Raw genomic sequence first — 18,097 nt, forward strand, 5'->3', positions numbered from 1 at the left:
ACTTTTGTCAAAGTTCGTGTATTTTTTGGCTATAACCCCTATATTAAAATACCCACTTCCATAATATGTCTATGAAAAATACCCACCCCTAGTAAGGGGGTGGGAATCTAACGACTGAAATTTGTCGATTGCAACGGAAAACAGTTTCTTTTTTTTTCCTGTCGTTTCTTCAACTTTCAGATTTAGGATAATATCGATTCTTTTAGCATTCATTAACTCATATCTCATTTGACAAATCTACTCAATTTTAATCATAACTTGTATGTTGCAGTATGTTTAAATGATACTACAAAAAAACGTGAAATTAGCGGCGCAAATTACCGGCGGCGATTTTGCCGTCAATAATTACCGGCGGCACGGCGGCGGCATTTCTGGCGACCCGCAAATTCGAAATCACCGTCCAATTACCGACGACAAAATCGCCGCCGGTAATTTATTAATTTGCATTAAATATTTTTTTTACACAATTACCGACGGCGATAATGCCGCCGCTAATTAGCGGCGGCAATTGCCGGCGGTAATTGTTAAAATATAGGTCAGCGTATTCCTTTCTTTTTTCAGTTTTGCGCCGCACGAACAGAACCCCCCCTTCCCCTGCTGCTGCTGCTGCTTCCGGTCCGACCGCCGCCGCCGCCGCCCAGGTAACTCTCTCTCTCTCTCTCTAGATCTATATATATATATCTCATTAATTTTAATTATATATATATAATTATTTAATTTTCACTTATATTCTTTATTGTAGTTCGACGACCTCGTTTCACCGCCTTCTTCACGACACCTGTCGGAAACCACCACCGTACGCTTCTCTTATTTATTTATTTAATTATTTAATTATGAATTTATTTATGTATTTAATTATATATTAATTAAATAGATTTATTTGTTATATATAGTTAATTAATTTATAATTGACTTTGTTTATAACTAAATTATATGAAGCATGATTAATTTTAAATTATATTAATCAATTAATATATGTTGTTAGTTTAATTTTAAATTATGAAGCATGATTAATTTTAAATTATATTAATTTTAATCAATTAGTTTAAGTTGTTTGTTAGAATAATTTATATATGTTGGATAATTTTGTTAAATTAAATGTTATGTGCTATGTGTTTATGAAATGTTATGTTATTATATATATTGTGGGATAGATTTAATCAATTTCTTAAGGATCTTCTCCCTTTGGGATAGAAATTGATTATTTCTTAAGGATCTTCTCCCAACAAATGATTGTTTTTAATTTAATTACCCTGATTTTTATTGCTTTTATTTGTATTGTATTATTGCTTCGACATTGGGGGGCCGGGTAGACCTAGTATAGGCTTAGTAAATTAGGACCACTATGGTCACTATAGTTGCTGGTAGAGTCGAGCACTTGGTAGTTAGGATAGTGGGGTTATGCTGTCGAAATTTTGTTATATTTCAAGTAATTTATTATATTTTCTTTGTTTTTTTCAATTAGAATTTGCAAGAATGAGTGATAATCGTATGTGGATGTACGCGAGATACAATGATCGTACTACATTTGAAACGGGGCTTGAGTTTTTTCTTGAGTGGGCGAGAAATCAAACGGCGTACACAGATGGACAAGGTAACATTAGGTGCCCGTGTAAGAAGTGCAAGAATCAAGCGTATTTAGATGTACCTACGGTCAGAAAACATGTTAGTAGGTGTGGATTTGTCTTGAATTACAAAGTTTGGGTTTCTCACGGGGAAGCACCGCTGTATATGCCGAGAGAACATGATATAATGAATGAGGATGATGGATTATACAATAACTACGAAAGGATGGTGCATGACCATGCTGGACCTAGTAATTATCTAGATCCTCCAAATCTGGAGCAGCCGCCCAATAATGACGCTCAACAGATTTATAACTTGTTGGATGCAGCGGATACTCCATTGTACGCAGGATGTGACACGTACACACAATTAAGCTGGATGACTCAATTCATGAGCATAAAGACTGAAAGCCACATGTCAGAGAGGACTTACAATCAGATGTCTTCGATGATGAAAGCTGCTTTACCAGAGGGTAACAACTGTCCAGAAGACTTCTATAGTACGAAAAGAAATCTACGTGGTTTGGGTTTGCCAGTAGAGAAGATCGATTGCTGTGTTAATAACTGCATGTTGTATTGGGGGAAAACTAGTGAGCTACATAGTTGTATGTTCTGTGACCAATCACGATATAAGGACAGCTTGCGTGCATCTGGGAGTCGCCGAAAGAAACAAGTGCCCGCCAAACAGATGCACTATTTTCCCTTGACGCCCCGATTGCAGAGATTGTTTGCATCTCCTGCAACTGCTGAACATATGCGGTGGCATGCGACCTCCACAGACGATGGGATAATGCGCCACCCGGCCGACTCTCCGGCATGGAAACATTTGAATTCAGTCTTTCCTGGATTCGCCGAGGAGATCAGAAATGTGAGATTGGGCCTCTCTACAGATGGTTTTGCCCCATTTGCACAATCAGGACGTCAATATTCTTCTTGGCCAGTTATTGTCACGCCGTATAACTTGCCTCCGTGGTTGTGCATGAAAGAACAATTCATGTTCCTCACAGTCCTCGTGCCTGGCCCATCAAACCCAAAGATAAAGTTGGACGTTTTCTTACAGCCACTAATACAAGAGTTAAAATCTCTGTGGGAGGTTGGTGTGAACACTTACGACATATCGTTGAAGCAAAATTTCCAGATGCAAGCAGCTCTGATATGGACTATCAGTGATTTTCCAGCGTACGCTATGTTGTCTAGGTGGGGTACAGCTGGGAAATTGGCATGTCCACATTGCATGGAGAATACAGAAGCATTCACTTTGCCGATGAGTGGAAAACAATCGTGGTTTGATAATCATCGGAAGTTCTTACCTCCTAACCATGTGTTTAGGAGAAACAAAACTTCATTCTTGAGGAATGAGACATGCAATGTTGGTCCACCAGAACAAAGATCAGAAATACAAATCTTGAATCAAATCGAGGGGTTAGGCTTCGTGAAGGTTACCGAAGACTTCGATGGCAGGAACGCTCAACTCGCCAAATATCAACATGTAGGGTGGAAAAAGGAAAGCATATTTTGGGATCTACCCTATTGGAGACATCTTTTGATTCGACATAATCTGGATGTCATGCACATTGAGAAAAATGTGTTTGATAACGTGTTTAATACTGTCCTGAATGTGAAGGGGAAGACAAAAGATACAGAAAAATCCAGAGAAGAATTGAACACCTTCTGCAAGCGGAAAGAGTTGAAGAAAGTGGATGGAACCCGACAGTATCCGAAAGCATGTTATACGCTTGACAGGGAAGAGAAGAAGATCTTACTTCAATGGATCAAAAGTCTTAAGTTTCCCGATGGGTACGTGTCAAATATTAGTAGATGCGTTGACATGAACGCCCTGAAGATGCACAACATGAAAAGTCACGACTGTCACGTGTTCATGCAAATCCTTCTGCCTGTTGCCTTTAAAGAACTTCTTCCTAAGAATGTTTGGGAGGCAATTACAGAGTTAAGTTTCTTCTTTAGAGAATTAACATCCCGCAACGTGGCCATCTATGACATGAGAATACTTAGTGAGAAGATAGTTGTTACTCTTTGCAAACTTGAGCGTATCTTCCCTCCTAGTTTATTTGATTCAATGGAGCACCTACCAGTTCATTTGGCAGATGAGGCACGATTGGCTGGTCCAGTGCAATATCGGTGGATGTATCCTTTTGAACGATATTGAGGACATTAAAAAATCATATAAAAAATAAAGTCAAGGTTGAGGGGTCCATCGCCAATGCATACTTACTTGCAGAAATGTCAACCTTCTCTTCGTTTTACTTTGAAGATCAAATATCTACAAAGCGGACAACTTTGCCTCGCAATATTGAGATGCCCGTTGCTGAAAATGATGATCCTCTTTGTCTCGCCATATTCAAACCTATTGGGCGTTCACTTGGCCGAGGGACGAAGAGATACATGGATGAGCGCGAATGCATTGCTGCACACATGTATATTTTGAGCAATTATGCAGAGGTTGCAGAGACATATAGCAAGTGAGTATTCTCATTCAATTTATGTATAAGAAGTATTCATCATATATAGGTGTTAACATATAACTTTTTCTTTGTATCCAAGGATCTTCGAGGAGGAAAAACGATATGTAAATCCTTACATGACTGATGCAGAGTTTGAGGTCGCGTTTCACAACGAGTTTATTGTGTGGTTTAGCCATTACATAAGAGATGATAAATTTATGTTAAATATACATTTACTTACTCTAAAATTAGCTTGCAAACTTAAATGATATTTGTGTGAAACAGGTTTGTCGTCCTTGTAACGACGAGTTGAACCCTTATATTAGGTCGCTTGCAGCTGGACCATTAAGGGAGATTGAAACATACTCCGGCTATTTCGTGAATGGCTATAAATTTCACACAACTGATCATGATAGAGAGAGTGCGACTGTGAACAGTGGCATTTGCATAAAAGGCTCGGTCTATGGTAGTGATAGAGATGTGCTAGACTTTTATGAGCGTCTGCAAGAGGTTTGCGTGTTGGAGTATCCGGGGTATCCAATTAAGCAGACAGTCTTGTTCAAATGTGAATGGTTTGACTTGTCGGCTCAGGGAACTTTTATTGATACAGACTTCAAGTTAGTTTCAGTGAACCACACAAGAAGATATAAGAAGTATTATCCCTTTATTTTGGTGAGTCAGGTAGTTCAAGTGTTTTACTGTCCCTATCCCAGTAAGAACCAATCAAAGAAAAATTGGTGGTCAGCATGCAAAGTCAATGCAAGATCAAAGGTTGAAGTGTCTACTGCAGCATCTACATCAACATTAGATCAACCATTTCAAGAAGAAGTGGTTACTATTATGTCTACTCACACAAGTGTAGGCATTGAACAACCACTTCTTCTTCATCCCCTCGGTGGAGTCGTTGAGATTGAAGATGACGATGAATCAGAAGACGAGGATCCCCCGTTGACATCTAACGATAGTGATGATGATAGTAGTGATGATTATGAATAAATGTAAATGCACATTTTGGTTGAATTTGAGAATAAATTTGTTATGTTTGTTAGTTACTGTTAATGTTATGTTTGGCTATAAATTTGTTAATGTAATTGTATGCAACATGTATCATGTCTACCCAAAGAGGTTTCTTGGGATTTGGGAGGCGATCTGGCCGTAATGCGCCAGAAGCAACTGCAGATACATCTGATGGGTCCGGGACGCATATTTCTGGAACTCCCGAGACTCCCTAGGCCTCTGCTAGTAGTTCACGGGCTAGAAGGCCTAGGGGCCCTACAGCTGCCGATATCAGAGAGAGAGCGGCTAAGGAGAGTACTGGGAGGATTAAATTTCAGAGGCATCCTACGACTGAGTAAGTATTTTAGTTTAAATTACTGTTTCTCGTACACCATGATTAAGTGATAAAATTACTTGTACACAGTGTGTTGGAGGAGCCCCTCGGCCTGTCCAAAGCTTGCACGCGCACATTAAAGATATTTGATAACCCAGGCGGGTACACATGGAAGTTGACGCCCGGGGCGATGAAGGATACATTTTTTGGTGAATTACAGGTACAATTAAATTTATAGTACATATAAATATATCATATTAAATTATTAAAATGTTTGATATTAAATTAATTCTATTTCTTTCAACAGAAAGAGTTTAGTTGGCAGCCCGGGGATGAGCATGACGTGAGGAAAATGTGGGAGAAAAACGCCCACAAAAGGTACTCCGACATGATGAGCGACTATAAGAAAGAGCTCAAGGAGTGTACCCGCCAAGGGAGAGAGATGTCTAGACCCGTCTGGATGACTCCTGATTTTTGGACTGGACTCTAGGAATACTGGCAGCGTCCCGAGGTTGAGGCTGTTTCTACACGAGCACGTGCCAACCGGATGTCCGAGCCCGATGGGGAGGGTACATGGATCAGTAGACACGTGGGCTGGTCTCAGTCGACTCGTATCCTGCAGCAGTATATGGTTAGTAATTAACAAATAATTAAGTTCATAAGTATATATATATATATATATAAATGTATATAAATTATTTATTTTATATAATTAGGTTCATAAGTATATATATAAATATATACATATATTTATATATATATATATATATATATAATATCTTGACTAATATAACTTATTTATCTTATATAAATGCATCTACAGAGCTTGGAGCCTGATTTTCCCCAGGATGCACCGAACTATGCCACCTTCCTCCGCCTCCACATGTACGCCGACGGAAGTTATACGTCGGAGAGAGATGCAAGAATTGACGTAAGTGTTTAAGTTTATTGAAATATTTAGTGAATGTATTTATTTTCTAACAATTATGCATTGTTATGTATGAATTAGGCCGAGGTTCATCGACTGGCCGTTGCCACCAGGGGCGGATCCAGGATTCAATGTTAGGGGGGGCTGAATCTATTGGACTACGGTGCTTGAAAATATTTACACGGGGGTTCCCGAAGCAAATTTTTTTGAGCATTCCGTACACTTCATTTCATACATTTTTTCAACAATCACTTAATATAATAAGATAATTGTTCGCAATTCAATTAATTCAACATCAAGTAGATTGAAAGCATATAAAAACATACTTTTATTCATTTTTCTTTTAAAAAAATTGTTTCATCTTCTAAACAAATAAACTAATTTTCATTGTTAGTAATTAGTAATTTTACTTTTACCTTTAGAATTGACTCAAATTTAACATTAAAAATTAACTAAGAAAGAAAAAATGATAAAAATAATACTATAAATGTAACAACTCAATGTGTTGAGCAATTAATATGGATAGTTGGATACTATAAATAATGTATTACTATATTTTTTCTTGTACTTTTTTATTTATATACACATATATATATAGATATAAAACAAAATAATAAATATATATATCAATAATTTTTTTAAAAAAAAAAAAACTCAAAAATTGGGAGGGGGCTGAAGCCCCCCTGGATCCGCCACTGGTTGCCACAAGACGAGAGTCACGGCTAGATGAGGTGTATTTGGAGGTGGTACATCCGGATAGGTCACGGATCTACGGCGTCGGGAGTGCCGGGCAGAGTCAAGCTAGTAGGGGGTCTATCCGCAGCACGAGCACTTCTGCGGTGTCTCAGCAGCTTTATGAGACACGGATCTCCACGCTGGAGGAGCGATTGGCAGCAGAGCAAGCAGCACGCCAAGAGATGCAGGACCGCATGGCTCAATTGGAGGCGTTTATGAGGATGTATAATGCTCAGCCACCTCCACCCCCTGATGCCGATGATGATGATGATGATGATGATGATGCTTAGGACTTTCCGTCTTTTATTACCATGCTAGACTTATATTTATGTTTTCAAACAAAATTACATTTGCACTTTCTTTTCAAATTTATGTTTTATTGAACTATATATTTCAAGTGCTTTAATTATTAAAACTATATATGTTTTATATATTTATGACAATGATGATGATGATTGCATTTAACATAAACAAATAAATTCAAATCACATTATAATAACCAAATTAAAACACTTTTGGTGTATTAATGTTAAAAAAATATATATATATTTAATTAATAATTAAATATTAATTAAATATTTTACCGACGATAAAAATAAGGACGGAAACGAACTCGATCACTAATTAACAACATATTTCAGGTATTATCTCCACATATTCAAAGATTATAAATATATGAGTGAGTATATAGCATTTAAATGAATTAATAGATGTAGATGTATCAATAATACGAGTGTTCTGTACTGGTGACCACTCGAAAAGAATTTCAAAGTTAAGCGTGCTTGACATAGAGCACAAGCAAGATGGGTGACCCACTGGGAAGTCGGGTCACCGACTGGGAAGTTCGTCTAAAGTATGCAATACCGTATAAATACGGAAATAAATTGTGGATATACAATAAAATATATAAATAAATAAATAAATAAAATTAAATAAAAAAAATAAAATTAAATAAATTACCGAGGGCAAAACGTCGTCGGTAATTACCGACGGCGTTTTGCCCTCGGTAAAAACCCAGCACCCTCCGGCGAAGCGCCACCAGACGGCGGTGGCTTATTACCGACGGCGTTGTGCCGCCGCTAATTAGCGGCGGTAAACGCCGTCTCTAATTTTCCGGCTTGGCTCCGCTGAACTCCGGTGGAATTACCGACGGCATTAATGCCCTCGGTAATTAGCGGCGGTGGTTGCCGCCGCTAATTCTTCGGCATTGCTCCGTCGTTTAACGGCGGAAATTCCGGCGGCAAAGCCGCCGTTAATTAGCGGCGGCCGGTCGCCGCCGGTATTGTCGTTACCGACGAGTCGATTAGCGGCGGCAGCTTGCCGCCGGCATCGCCGCCGGTAACACTATTTATCGGCGGCCATCTTTTGTTACCGACGACATTTAATTACCGATTTTTTTGTAGTCATTCGAGATCATAAATGTTTGAACGAGAAATTTTATTTAAAATGAGAATAAAAAACTATTTTAGTTATTCGATCGTGAAAATTTACGATGGATGTATTATAGAATGAAAAACTATTCTCAACCCTTTCATCATGAAATTTACGATAAATACATTATCTTGATAAATGAATGCAGGACCTAAATTCGAATAAATAAAAACTAAGAAGTTCGAATAAATTTATGCCACAATAACCCCACTTCCATGTGGCATCTCCTATTTCATTTTCCGGTGTCTTACTCACATCTCATTGTTAATTTTTGAATTTATTTGATTTGTTTCTTCAATTCAACCCCTAGTCGTGGTTTATTTTAATTTTAATAATTATTAATTAGAATTTATTTACATTCTGGATTTATAATAAATGTTTAAATTTTATTTATATATATAGCTTAATAATTGATTATTAAGGTGTATTCTTATTACTAATTAGGATATATAAACTTAACTAGAATATATAGCCCTCGTGCGATGAACAATATATATATATATAAGTAAATAAAAAAATCAAAAAAATAAATATGTCAATGTTCTATTAATAGAAATACATAATTTTAAAAATTGAAATATTAAAATAAGATTTATAGTTTCAAGAAAAATATTACTATTACTTAAAAATATAAATTATTTAATATATTAAAACGTTAAATTATTACTATAACTTGTCCATTCTAAATATATTTTTCACATACCATATATCAAATTAAAGTCTCTTTTATGATCTTTCATTCAAGACGTATATTATATATTTTTTTTCAAAACATAATCAAATGAAAATGAAAAAAATGTGCTCTATCTAAAAATAAGAAAAATTAAATGATTTTTAAAAAAAATTAATGATTAATGTCAGTTAATTGAGGGACTAATGGACAATTAATTTGATTTTGATGTATTGATTTAAATTTTACATAGATTATTACATTGTTTTTTCCTTACAAAATTGGCATTGAAATCGATTTCAAATCAAGGACATTCCCTTTTTTATACCGTATAAATAAGTTTCAATTTTTGGTAATTAAGGTTCATTATATAAAAATAAATATTTTTTTAAAATATGTTTATGATTTTATATCAGTAAAGGAAGGATAAAGCCCCCCAAATGAAAATAAAATACTCTACCTAGAACCCCACTGCTACTGCAGTTTCAATGTATCTAGAATTTTTAAAAGCAAATAATAGTCAGAGTTGTGTATAATAATAATCATGCTCATACATAATTCAAACCCTTCTTTTTCATTCAAAGTTTTATTCAACAGTATAATGATATGATGTGCCACATGTCCATTATGTAGTTAATTAAGTACATAAACATATACATACATGCAAACATCAACATCAATGATCTATCAGCATCCACCACCCATAGTAAAAATATTGAAAAAATAAAAATAAAAATGATCACTTTGATTTGATGCATTTTATTTGCATCCACTGCTTTGCAGTATTTATCTATCTTTGTGAGTTGAGTTGGCAAACTTTCAGCATCACAACAAAAGCTATATATATATCACAAGAAACCCTTTTCATAGTCAGTGGAATTGAAAGAGAAGTGTGTGGGGATTTGAATCTCATTCCCAAAATGCCACTTTACAAGAAGATTACCAACTATAATCCTTTGACCCTTTGTTATTTATCCTTCTTTTTTTTTTCTTTGTAAAATCTTATGATGTAGTATCATGAAGTCTCAAATGATCATGCAATATGTATGGGTGTAGATTATTGAAATTGATCAATGGGTTTAATTTATCACCATTATTTATGTTTTAAGAGAATTTATTAATACTCTTGTCATCCCCTATTGTCCCTTTAAGAATTACACGAATTTTAATAAAATAATTGAGTGTGTTATAAATAGAACAAAAGTCTATGAGAGTGTTAAAGTGATTAAAGTAGAATAAGAGTCTCACCCTTTATATTGCATAACTGTATATTGCATAAGAAATACATAAAATTGCTCAAGAAATGCCCAATCACAATTCGCAAGAATAGTTAGCAGTGGGTGAAGGAAGGAGATTTGAACTCCAGGTTTTACCATAGGGTTATTGTGGGTAGGAGGAAGAAGAATGAGGTTTCTGGATTGATGTTCAACAACCAATGGATTGAAGAGCCAATTACTATCAAGAGTGCCAGTTCAGGAAGAGTAAGATTGAGTGCCAGTTTAGGAAGAGTGAGAGAGATTTACCGACACTACCCTCTGATTTTGTTGCTCGAAGACTCTCGACTGAAGATAGAGAGCGACTGATCAGGCCTTTTTCGGTCGAAGAAATTAAGGAGGCCATTTGGAATTGCAAATTAAGGGAATAAAAGTCCTGGGCCAGATGGCTTTAACCTCCACTTCTAGAAAGCATCTTGGGAGGTGATCAAGGATGACATGTTACAGGTTATGAAGGATTTCCATTCGAATGGTAAAATTCCCCGAGGCTGAAATACCTCGCTCATCGTGCTTGTACCAAAGAAAGAGGAGGCCTGCTCACTTGAAGAATTCCGACCTATCTCTCTCATTAGTAGTCTCTATAAGGTTATAGCGAAGATCTTGACGGGAAGGATGAAAACGGTGATGAGCTCTATTATCTCATAAAACCAGAGCGGGTTCATTACTGGAAGGTTCATCTTGGATGGGGTTGTGATTCTCAATGAGGCTATCACTGAAGCAAAAAAACAGGGGACCGGAAGGCTGATTTTTAAAATTGACTTCGCCAAAGCCTATGACTCAGTTGAATGGGACTTCATCGACGCAATGCTCGAGCAATTCAACTTCGACCCTACTTGGAGAAAATGGATTTATGGATGCCTATCGTCGGCCTCTGCAAACGTGTTGATTAATGGATCTCCTTCCGGGGAATTCAGATTAGAAAGAGGCCTTCGACAAGGGATCCAATGTCACCTTTTTTGTTCCTTATTGTGGCTGAAGGATTACACTCCTTGATTGAAAGAGCAACGACAAAGCAGCTGATGACACCGGCAGTTATTGGCAAGGAGAAAATCATGCTTTCACACCTCCAGTACGCGGACGACACGATTTTTATCTTGGAGAATGATGACAGGAATATCACAGCAGTTAGGAATATCCTCACTTTGTTCCAGTTCTTATCCGGCCTTGCAGTTAATTACAATAAAAGCAGCCTTATGGGAATAGGGGTTGATAACACCACTTTGGAGGACTTGGCAAGAGAGCTACATTGTACAGTGGGGAGCTTTCCGTTCAAGTATTTGGACATCAAGGTTGGAGGCAGATTCAAAAGTGTGGTGGATTGGAATTATCTCGTTGATAAAGTGAAGAAGAAGATTGACGGGTGGAAGAACCGAAAACTTTCGCTGGCAGGGCGTATTACCTTGGTTAAAGCAGTTTTACAAGCTATTCCAATTTACCAGCTTTCATTTTCCTTCATTCCAAAAATCACTGTGAGATCTCTTAACTCTCTTCTTGGGAATTTTCTTTGGGGTGGGCAGGGGAGCTCGGGGGCAATTTCCTGGGTGAAATGGAGCGAATTATGTCTTGACAAAAGTGAGGGGAGGGGGGCTGGGTTTTAGAAATATTGAGTGGTTTAATCATGCTTTGGTGTTGAAGTGGATTTGGCGCTACTTAAACGGGAGAGATTTGCTTTGGGTTAAAGTCGTGAGATCTATTTATGGGGAGTTGGAGTGGGGAGAAGGGGGGTTGAGCTGGGCGGGACAAAATAAGTTAGCAAACGGGTGGTGGGCGTTAGTGTTGGCTAAAGGGGGGTGCTCAAAAGAGAGGTGGTTCTTCGATAACATCAAATGCAAATTAGGGGAGGGAAAAGAAACTAAATTCTGGCTCCACCCATGGGCAGGGACGACACCCCTTAGATTTATCTTCCCTAGGTTGTTCGTTCTGTGTGAAAATAGGAAGGCTCTTGTGAGTGACTTGGGCAGGTGGGAAAATGGTAGGTGGATATGGGAGCCGAAATGGAGAAGAGAGCTCTTCGATAGAGAACGGGGGGCGACTAACTCTCTGCTTTCTTTTATTTCTGATTTTTTTCCAAGCACAGGAGCCGATGATGAATGGACTTGGTGTGGAGCTAAAGATGGCAGATTTTCTATAAAAACTGCCTTCTTGGCAATCAAGGCCTCAAGGAACGCAAACGAGCCGGCAGTCATCAATGAGACCTAGTGGAGGATGCTGAAAAATAGAATCCCAACATGCGACAATCTGGGGAAAAGAAATGTGTCGCTGACAACGGAGGAGATGATGTGCAACGCTTGTTTTCATTCACCCGAATCGGCTGAGCACGTGTTCCTGTTTTGCCCGAAATCCGAAAGGGTGTGGGATGGAGTGCAAAGGTGGATGGGGATCATCTCAGCGAGACCTAGGAATATCGTCTCTCACTTCGCTTGGTTCATTCACATGGGAAGGGAGAAAAAGATTGAGAACCTGCCCAAGGCGATTTGGATGTGCACCAACTGGGTGTTGTGGGAACGGAGGAATGAAAGTCGCTTCGAGTGTAGATTGTGGACAATCAATAGTGTGATCTTGGAAATTAAAGCTAGGATTTGGAGTTGGAATAACGAGTTTGGTATTGTGGAAAAAGGTTTGAGTTTCTCTTCTTGGAGCTCAAATGACCTTCTTACCAAATTGTTGTAACCACTTTTGGGCACCCCTGGTACCATACTTTTATCCAATTTCTTTTTCTTGATAAAAAAAAAAAGTTAGCGGATATGAGATAATATTTATATTGCATAAGCGTATAATGGTGTCATCTACTAATTTAATTTTATTTTATTTTTAAAAAGTGTAACTCAACAAATTTAATAACTTTACATCCCTTATTTTGATAGGACATTTTTTTAGAATAATTTTTTTTTAGAATTATAAGAGGTATCTAATATATAATTAAATAAGTAACTTGTATGCAGGCGAAATTGAACCCAAAACCTCTTGCAAATGAGAGTTTTTGAATGTCTCGATTTTGCCACTTGAGCTAGGCCTGGACTTTTTTAGGACAAATTTTGATAGGGCATTTTAGGAGTAAAGAAATGAATGTTGTGTCAATATGGAAAGACCTAAGTGGAGAGTACAAATGTCAAATAAATGTGGACATTTTCATGTGATGGGTATCAAACCTATAATGTCACATACCACAATCCACATTACCAATCAATATTAGAATATTTCACCCCACTTTCATATTTGCCACCATCGTAGCTAACATCTACCCCACCCACAACCCACAATTTCAAAAGTGAATATTAAAAATAGAACATCATACATTGACACCCTATTACCCATTAAATTTTCAATTGAATTAGTAATGATCCTATGCATGTTTTTAATTCCAAAATTGTGGATTAATGTTAGCCACTAGGGGAGTTCATGAATCGTTTGGAAATTTCTAATAGTTTAATTTCGACGACATTTCCTATTTAGGATTGTTTAAGATAGACAAGAATATTGCATCTAAAAGAAAAAGACAGACAAAAATATTAAAGTTAATATATAAATTATTTATTAAAATAGATTAGAAATTTTGAAATATCTTAAAATTCTTTATTATTTTTACAATTTATATAAGATAACTTATTTGATTTATACCTGATTAAAAGAGTAGGGAGCTTAGGATTTGAAAATCCTGAGTAATAATGAAGATAAATAAAGTCATGTATTTTGCCAATTCTGAATAGTAATGCAAAAGTAGTAGCCATTTATTTTTGCATCTCCCAATATTATAGTCTAACTTAATAATCTCAAATTTTAACATTATTCAACTTTAAATTCATGAGAAAAAGGGAAGGAACTATTATTATTAGGGATGATTGTCGGATTTTAATTTTCTCTCATAATCATTAAATTTATCCTGAAATGAAAAATTATTCGGAATTTTTCGATGGCGACGTTCTCCAATTAAAATATAAGTGACATAAGATCCTATGCGTAATTTTTTTTCGACGTGTGACTACGTGTAGATAATCCCGCATCACTTATATTTTAAACGTAGGATCCCGCATCACTTATATTTTGATCAAAGAACGTCGCCGTGAGAAAATCCCAAATAATTTTTCAATTCATAGATTTTCAAGCCAAATTCATAGGTCATGAAAAAAAATCAAAATCTATGAAAGTGTATAGATTTTACGACAATTAACCCTTATTATTATTACAAAACGTAGGCAGGATTGAACACGTACTTTTTTACAATACTCACATAGTATTTATTTACATAAGGTTTTCGATTTTATGAATAATGTGTTGTAAATATTTTTTTTTTTTTGTAAATCTATTTGAATTTTGTGGATTGTCAATTTATCACAACTGAGACTACGCACCATTGGTCTAGCACAAATATGATCCAACAAGTTGGCAGTTAGTCTGTTTGGATCCTTACTGCATAGGCCCAATATTTTACGAATCCATATTTTAAAAGTAGCAATTATGGGATGGGTAATTTTATATATAGCCCCCAAATTTCTCATTGTAGCCATTTATTAAAAACATTAATTAAAATATTAATTAATATACATTTTTACCCTTATCATTTCACTACTTCCACAATTAATATATAGCCTCTTTTAGCAAAATGATAAGTCATTCGGTAAACCGTAAGTTTCTCCAACTCCCATGAAATATATAGCCCCTTTTTGCAAATTAAAACACCGTTATTTCTCTCTAGCATTGGTTGTTGAAAAAGAAAAGTAATTTTATAAATCAAACTAAGCTGCCAAAATGTCCAAGACAAATTAAACTTGAGTTGAGTGTTTTCTGGAAATTCAAACAAATCATCGCCCATTTCTTCAAAATTGGGAAAATTCAAAAATCAGATTAGAAGATTGAACAATAAATTTAAACGAGAGATTTATATTTAAATTTTCACCTTTCGAATCTTCAAATAGTAAAATTCGAAAGAATGATCAGAGGATGAAGCTTGCCGAAATTCCACGGCCTCCTCGTCTTCTAATTCTATGAGCCACGAATGAAAACATTTTCGCCGATAATAAAATAGAACTGAAAGTTGCAATAACCCATTATGACATTGGAGTAGACGCTGCTATCCTCCTTCTCTTTGCTGGTGGCGCCGCCTGCACCACTGTAGCTATGGCTGCCGCGTTCTAAATCTAGTTGAAATAGCTATTTTTGCTGCTCAGAGAAGCCATTTTCGTTTGTTCTTTTGTCCCAGCTTTCAAGTTTGGGGGCTATACATTTTTTCAGGGAAATAGGGCAACACGTTAGTGGAATTTGCACGAGGGTAAAAATGTACTCCCTCCGTCCCACCGTTTGAGTCCCCTTTCAATTTTCACACATATTAAGAAAACACATTTAATTTTATTTAGATATATTAATTTATGTGTTTTTTGTCTATTATACCCTTATTAGTGGTCAAAACTTTATCTTGTAATTTATTTCGTAGTTTTTATTTTATCCTCAACTTTTGTGCATTTGACTACTTAAGATTCATGAATTTCCTTTCATCTTTCCCCTCTTTCAACTTTTTGACGCACTACAGTTTCAAAGCAAAATTTTGCTGCTAAATTAACCTACTAAAATGAAAACTTTTTGATAGGCAAAAGGCGCCAACTTTTTCCTGCTAAAATGAAAACTTTGGCTCCAAATTAACCTATAATATGATTTGAATTCTAGGCAAGGATTTATAAATAACTACAGATGTGATTAAACAAAGAAAGTTAAGAAAAATGAGCTCTTCAGAAAATATTTCCATTGATCTTAATATTTTGCCAGAAAATCTCGACCCATGTTCAGAACAAGATACTCAAAATATTGAGAGCATTAGCAACTCTACGTCAATGTTAGAGTGTAGTGACAATAGACGTAAAAGGAATTTTCTGTCAAACCAAACAAAGAGAAGTATTTACCAAATGTTGCTTGAAGAAAGTAGAGATGGGAAGATTAAGAGAGGTGTATTTTCAAAAGTTGCAGAAACATTTTCAGTGTGCAGGAAAACTGTATCTCGAATATGGTATGCAGGAAACGATGTTCGTAGTCGAAGTGGTGTTGCTCCCGATTTTTCATGCAAGTTGCCGAGAAGTAATGGGCGCAAAAGAGTTGAATTGAGTTTAGAACAAATCAAAGCCATTCCGCTCCGACGTCGAACAAATATAAGATCGTTGTCAAAGGCCTTGGGAATGTCAAAATCAACTATCCATAGAAGAATTCAAGAAGGATATCTCCGACCACATTCAAATGCTGTGAAACCAAAATTGACAGAGGAGAACAAGAGGTCCAGGTTAGAGTTTTGTTTGTCTATGATTAATAGAGATGTGGCTTTATCTTCCCTTATGTTCAATAACATGCATGACGTTATTCATGTCGACGAAAAATGGTTTTACATATCCAATACAACACAAAAATATTATCTCCACCAAGATGAGAGTGAGCCATATCGAGCATGCAAAAGTAAAAGATTTATCTTCAAAGTGATGTTCATGGCTGCTGTTGCCCGGCCACGTTTCGATAATGCGTCGAATAGTTTCTTTGATGGGAAACTCGGAATATGGCCCTTTGTTTACAAAGAACCAGCAAAGCGAAACAGTAAGAATCGTGCTTCAGGTACATTGGAGACGAAACCAGTTGTATCGGTTACTAAACAAGTGATTCGAGCAGGGTTTCTTGAGAAACTTTTGCCAGCAATAAGGGAGAAATGGCCGTCTCTAAATGGTAGAAGAATCTATATCCAACAAGATAATGCGAAACCTCATTTGCATGTTAATGATCCTGAGTTTGTGGAGGCTGCAAGACAAGATGGGTTCGACATTCATTTGTGTTGTCAGCCAGCAAATAGTCCCGATTTAAATGTATTAGATCTAGGATTCTTTCGTGCTATTGATTCACTTCAACATCAAGAGGCTCCATCTACAATTGATGAGTTGGTTTTAGCAGTTCAGAAGGCCTATGATATATTTCCGGTGGAAGAGCTCAACAACGTCTTCTTGACGTTACAATCTTGCATGGTCGAAGTGATGCGAACTTTAGGTGGAAACGACTACAAAATTCCTCATATGAATAAGAAAAAAATGAGTCGAGCAGGACAATTACCAGAGACATTGGAGTGTGACCGTAAGATTTTTGATGATGCAAAACTCTTTTTGGAAAATAGAGTTGGTGATCAGTGAGCCGACAAATCTTAATTTTGTATTGACTTCAAAATTTAGAGTATCAGTTTTATTTTATGCTTCTTGATTATGAATTGATGAGTTGTCATATTTCATGCCCTGTACAATAGATGTTCTGCAAATAACTATTCATTCAAAGTAAGGGATTTCATAACATTAATTAAATGAAATGAACAATGGAGGAATAATAGTAGCAATAGCAGTAAAACAACGTCCACATAAAATTTCAAAAGCAAGAGAAGCAAATAACCAAATTAGAAAAATTTGGGGAAGTATATCTTCAACATTTTTTGAATAGTACGTTCTCGTTCTTGAGCTAGTGAAATGTAACCCTCTTCTTGTGGTTCGGCATTGAGATCAAGTAATGGCCTCATGCTTGTTTTGATAGCATCATTTGTTGTTGGAGCTTTCGCACCACTCTTGTTGGTAGTTGCAACCTGATTTAAATCTTCTTTCAATATGGGATCTGCCATTGCATTTGTCTAACAAATCTTGTTAGAGTATTTATAAAATAGAGTGTTTATGGGTAGAGAGATGAAACATCAATTTTCGAT

At 36.4% G+C, this 18,097-nt stretch overlaps 1 protein-coding gene across 1 annotated transcript; it reads left to right on the plus strand.

The window, feature by feature from the left end:
- The first annotated feature begins 16,106 nt into the window (after positions 1-16,106).
- Positions 16,107-17,543, plus strand: LOC130990890 (uncharacterized). The gene has a single exon (XM_057915118.1). The coding sequence runs from the start codon at positions 16,107-16,109 to the stop codon at positions 17,541-17,543; it is 1,437 nt and encodes a 478-aa protein (XP_057771101.1).
- Positions 17,544-18,097: the final 554 nt, after the last annotated feature.

The sequence above is a fragment of the Salvia miltiorrhiza genome, chromosome 6 (genome assembly GCF_028751815.1).
Source record: "Salvia miltiorrhiza cultivar Shanhuang (shh) chromosome 6, IMPLAD_Smil_shh, whole genome shotgun sequence".
NCBI classification, from domain to species: domain Eukaryota; kingdom Viridiplantae; phylum Streptophyta; class Magnoliopsida; order Lamiales; family Lamiaceae; genus Salvia; species Salvia miltiorrhiza.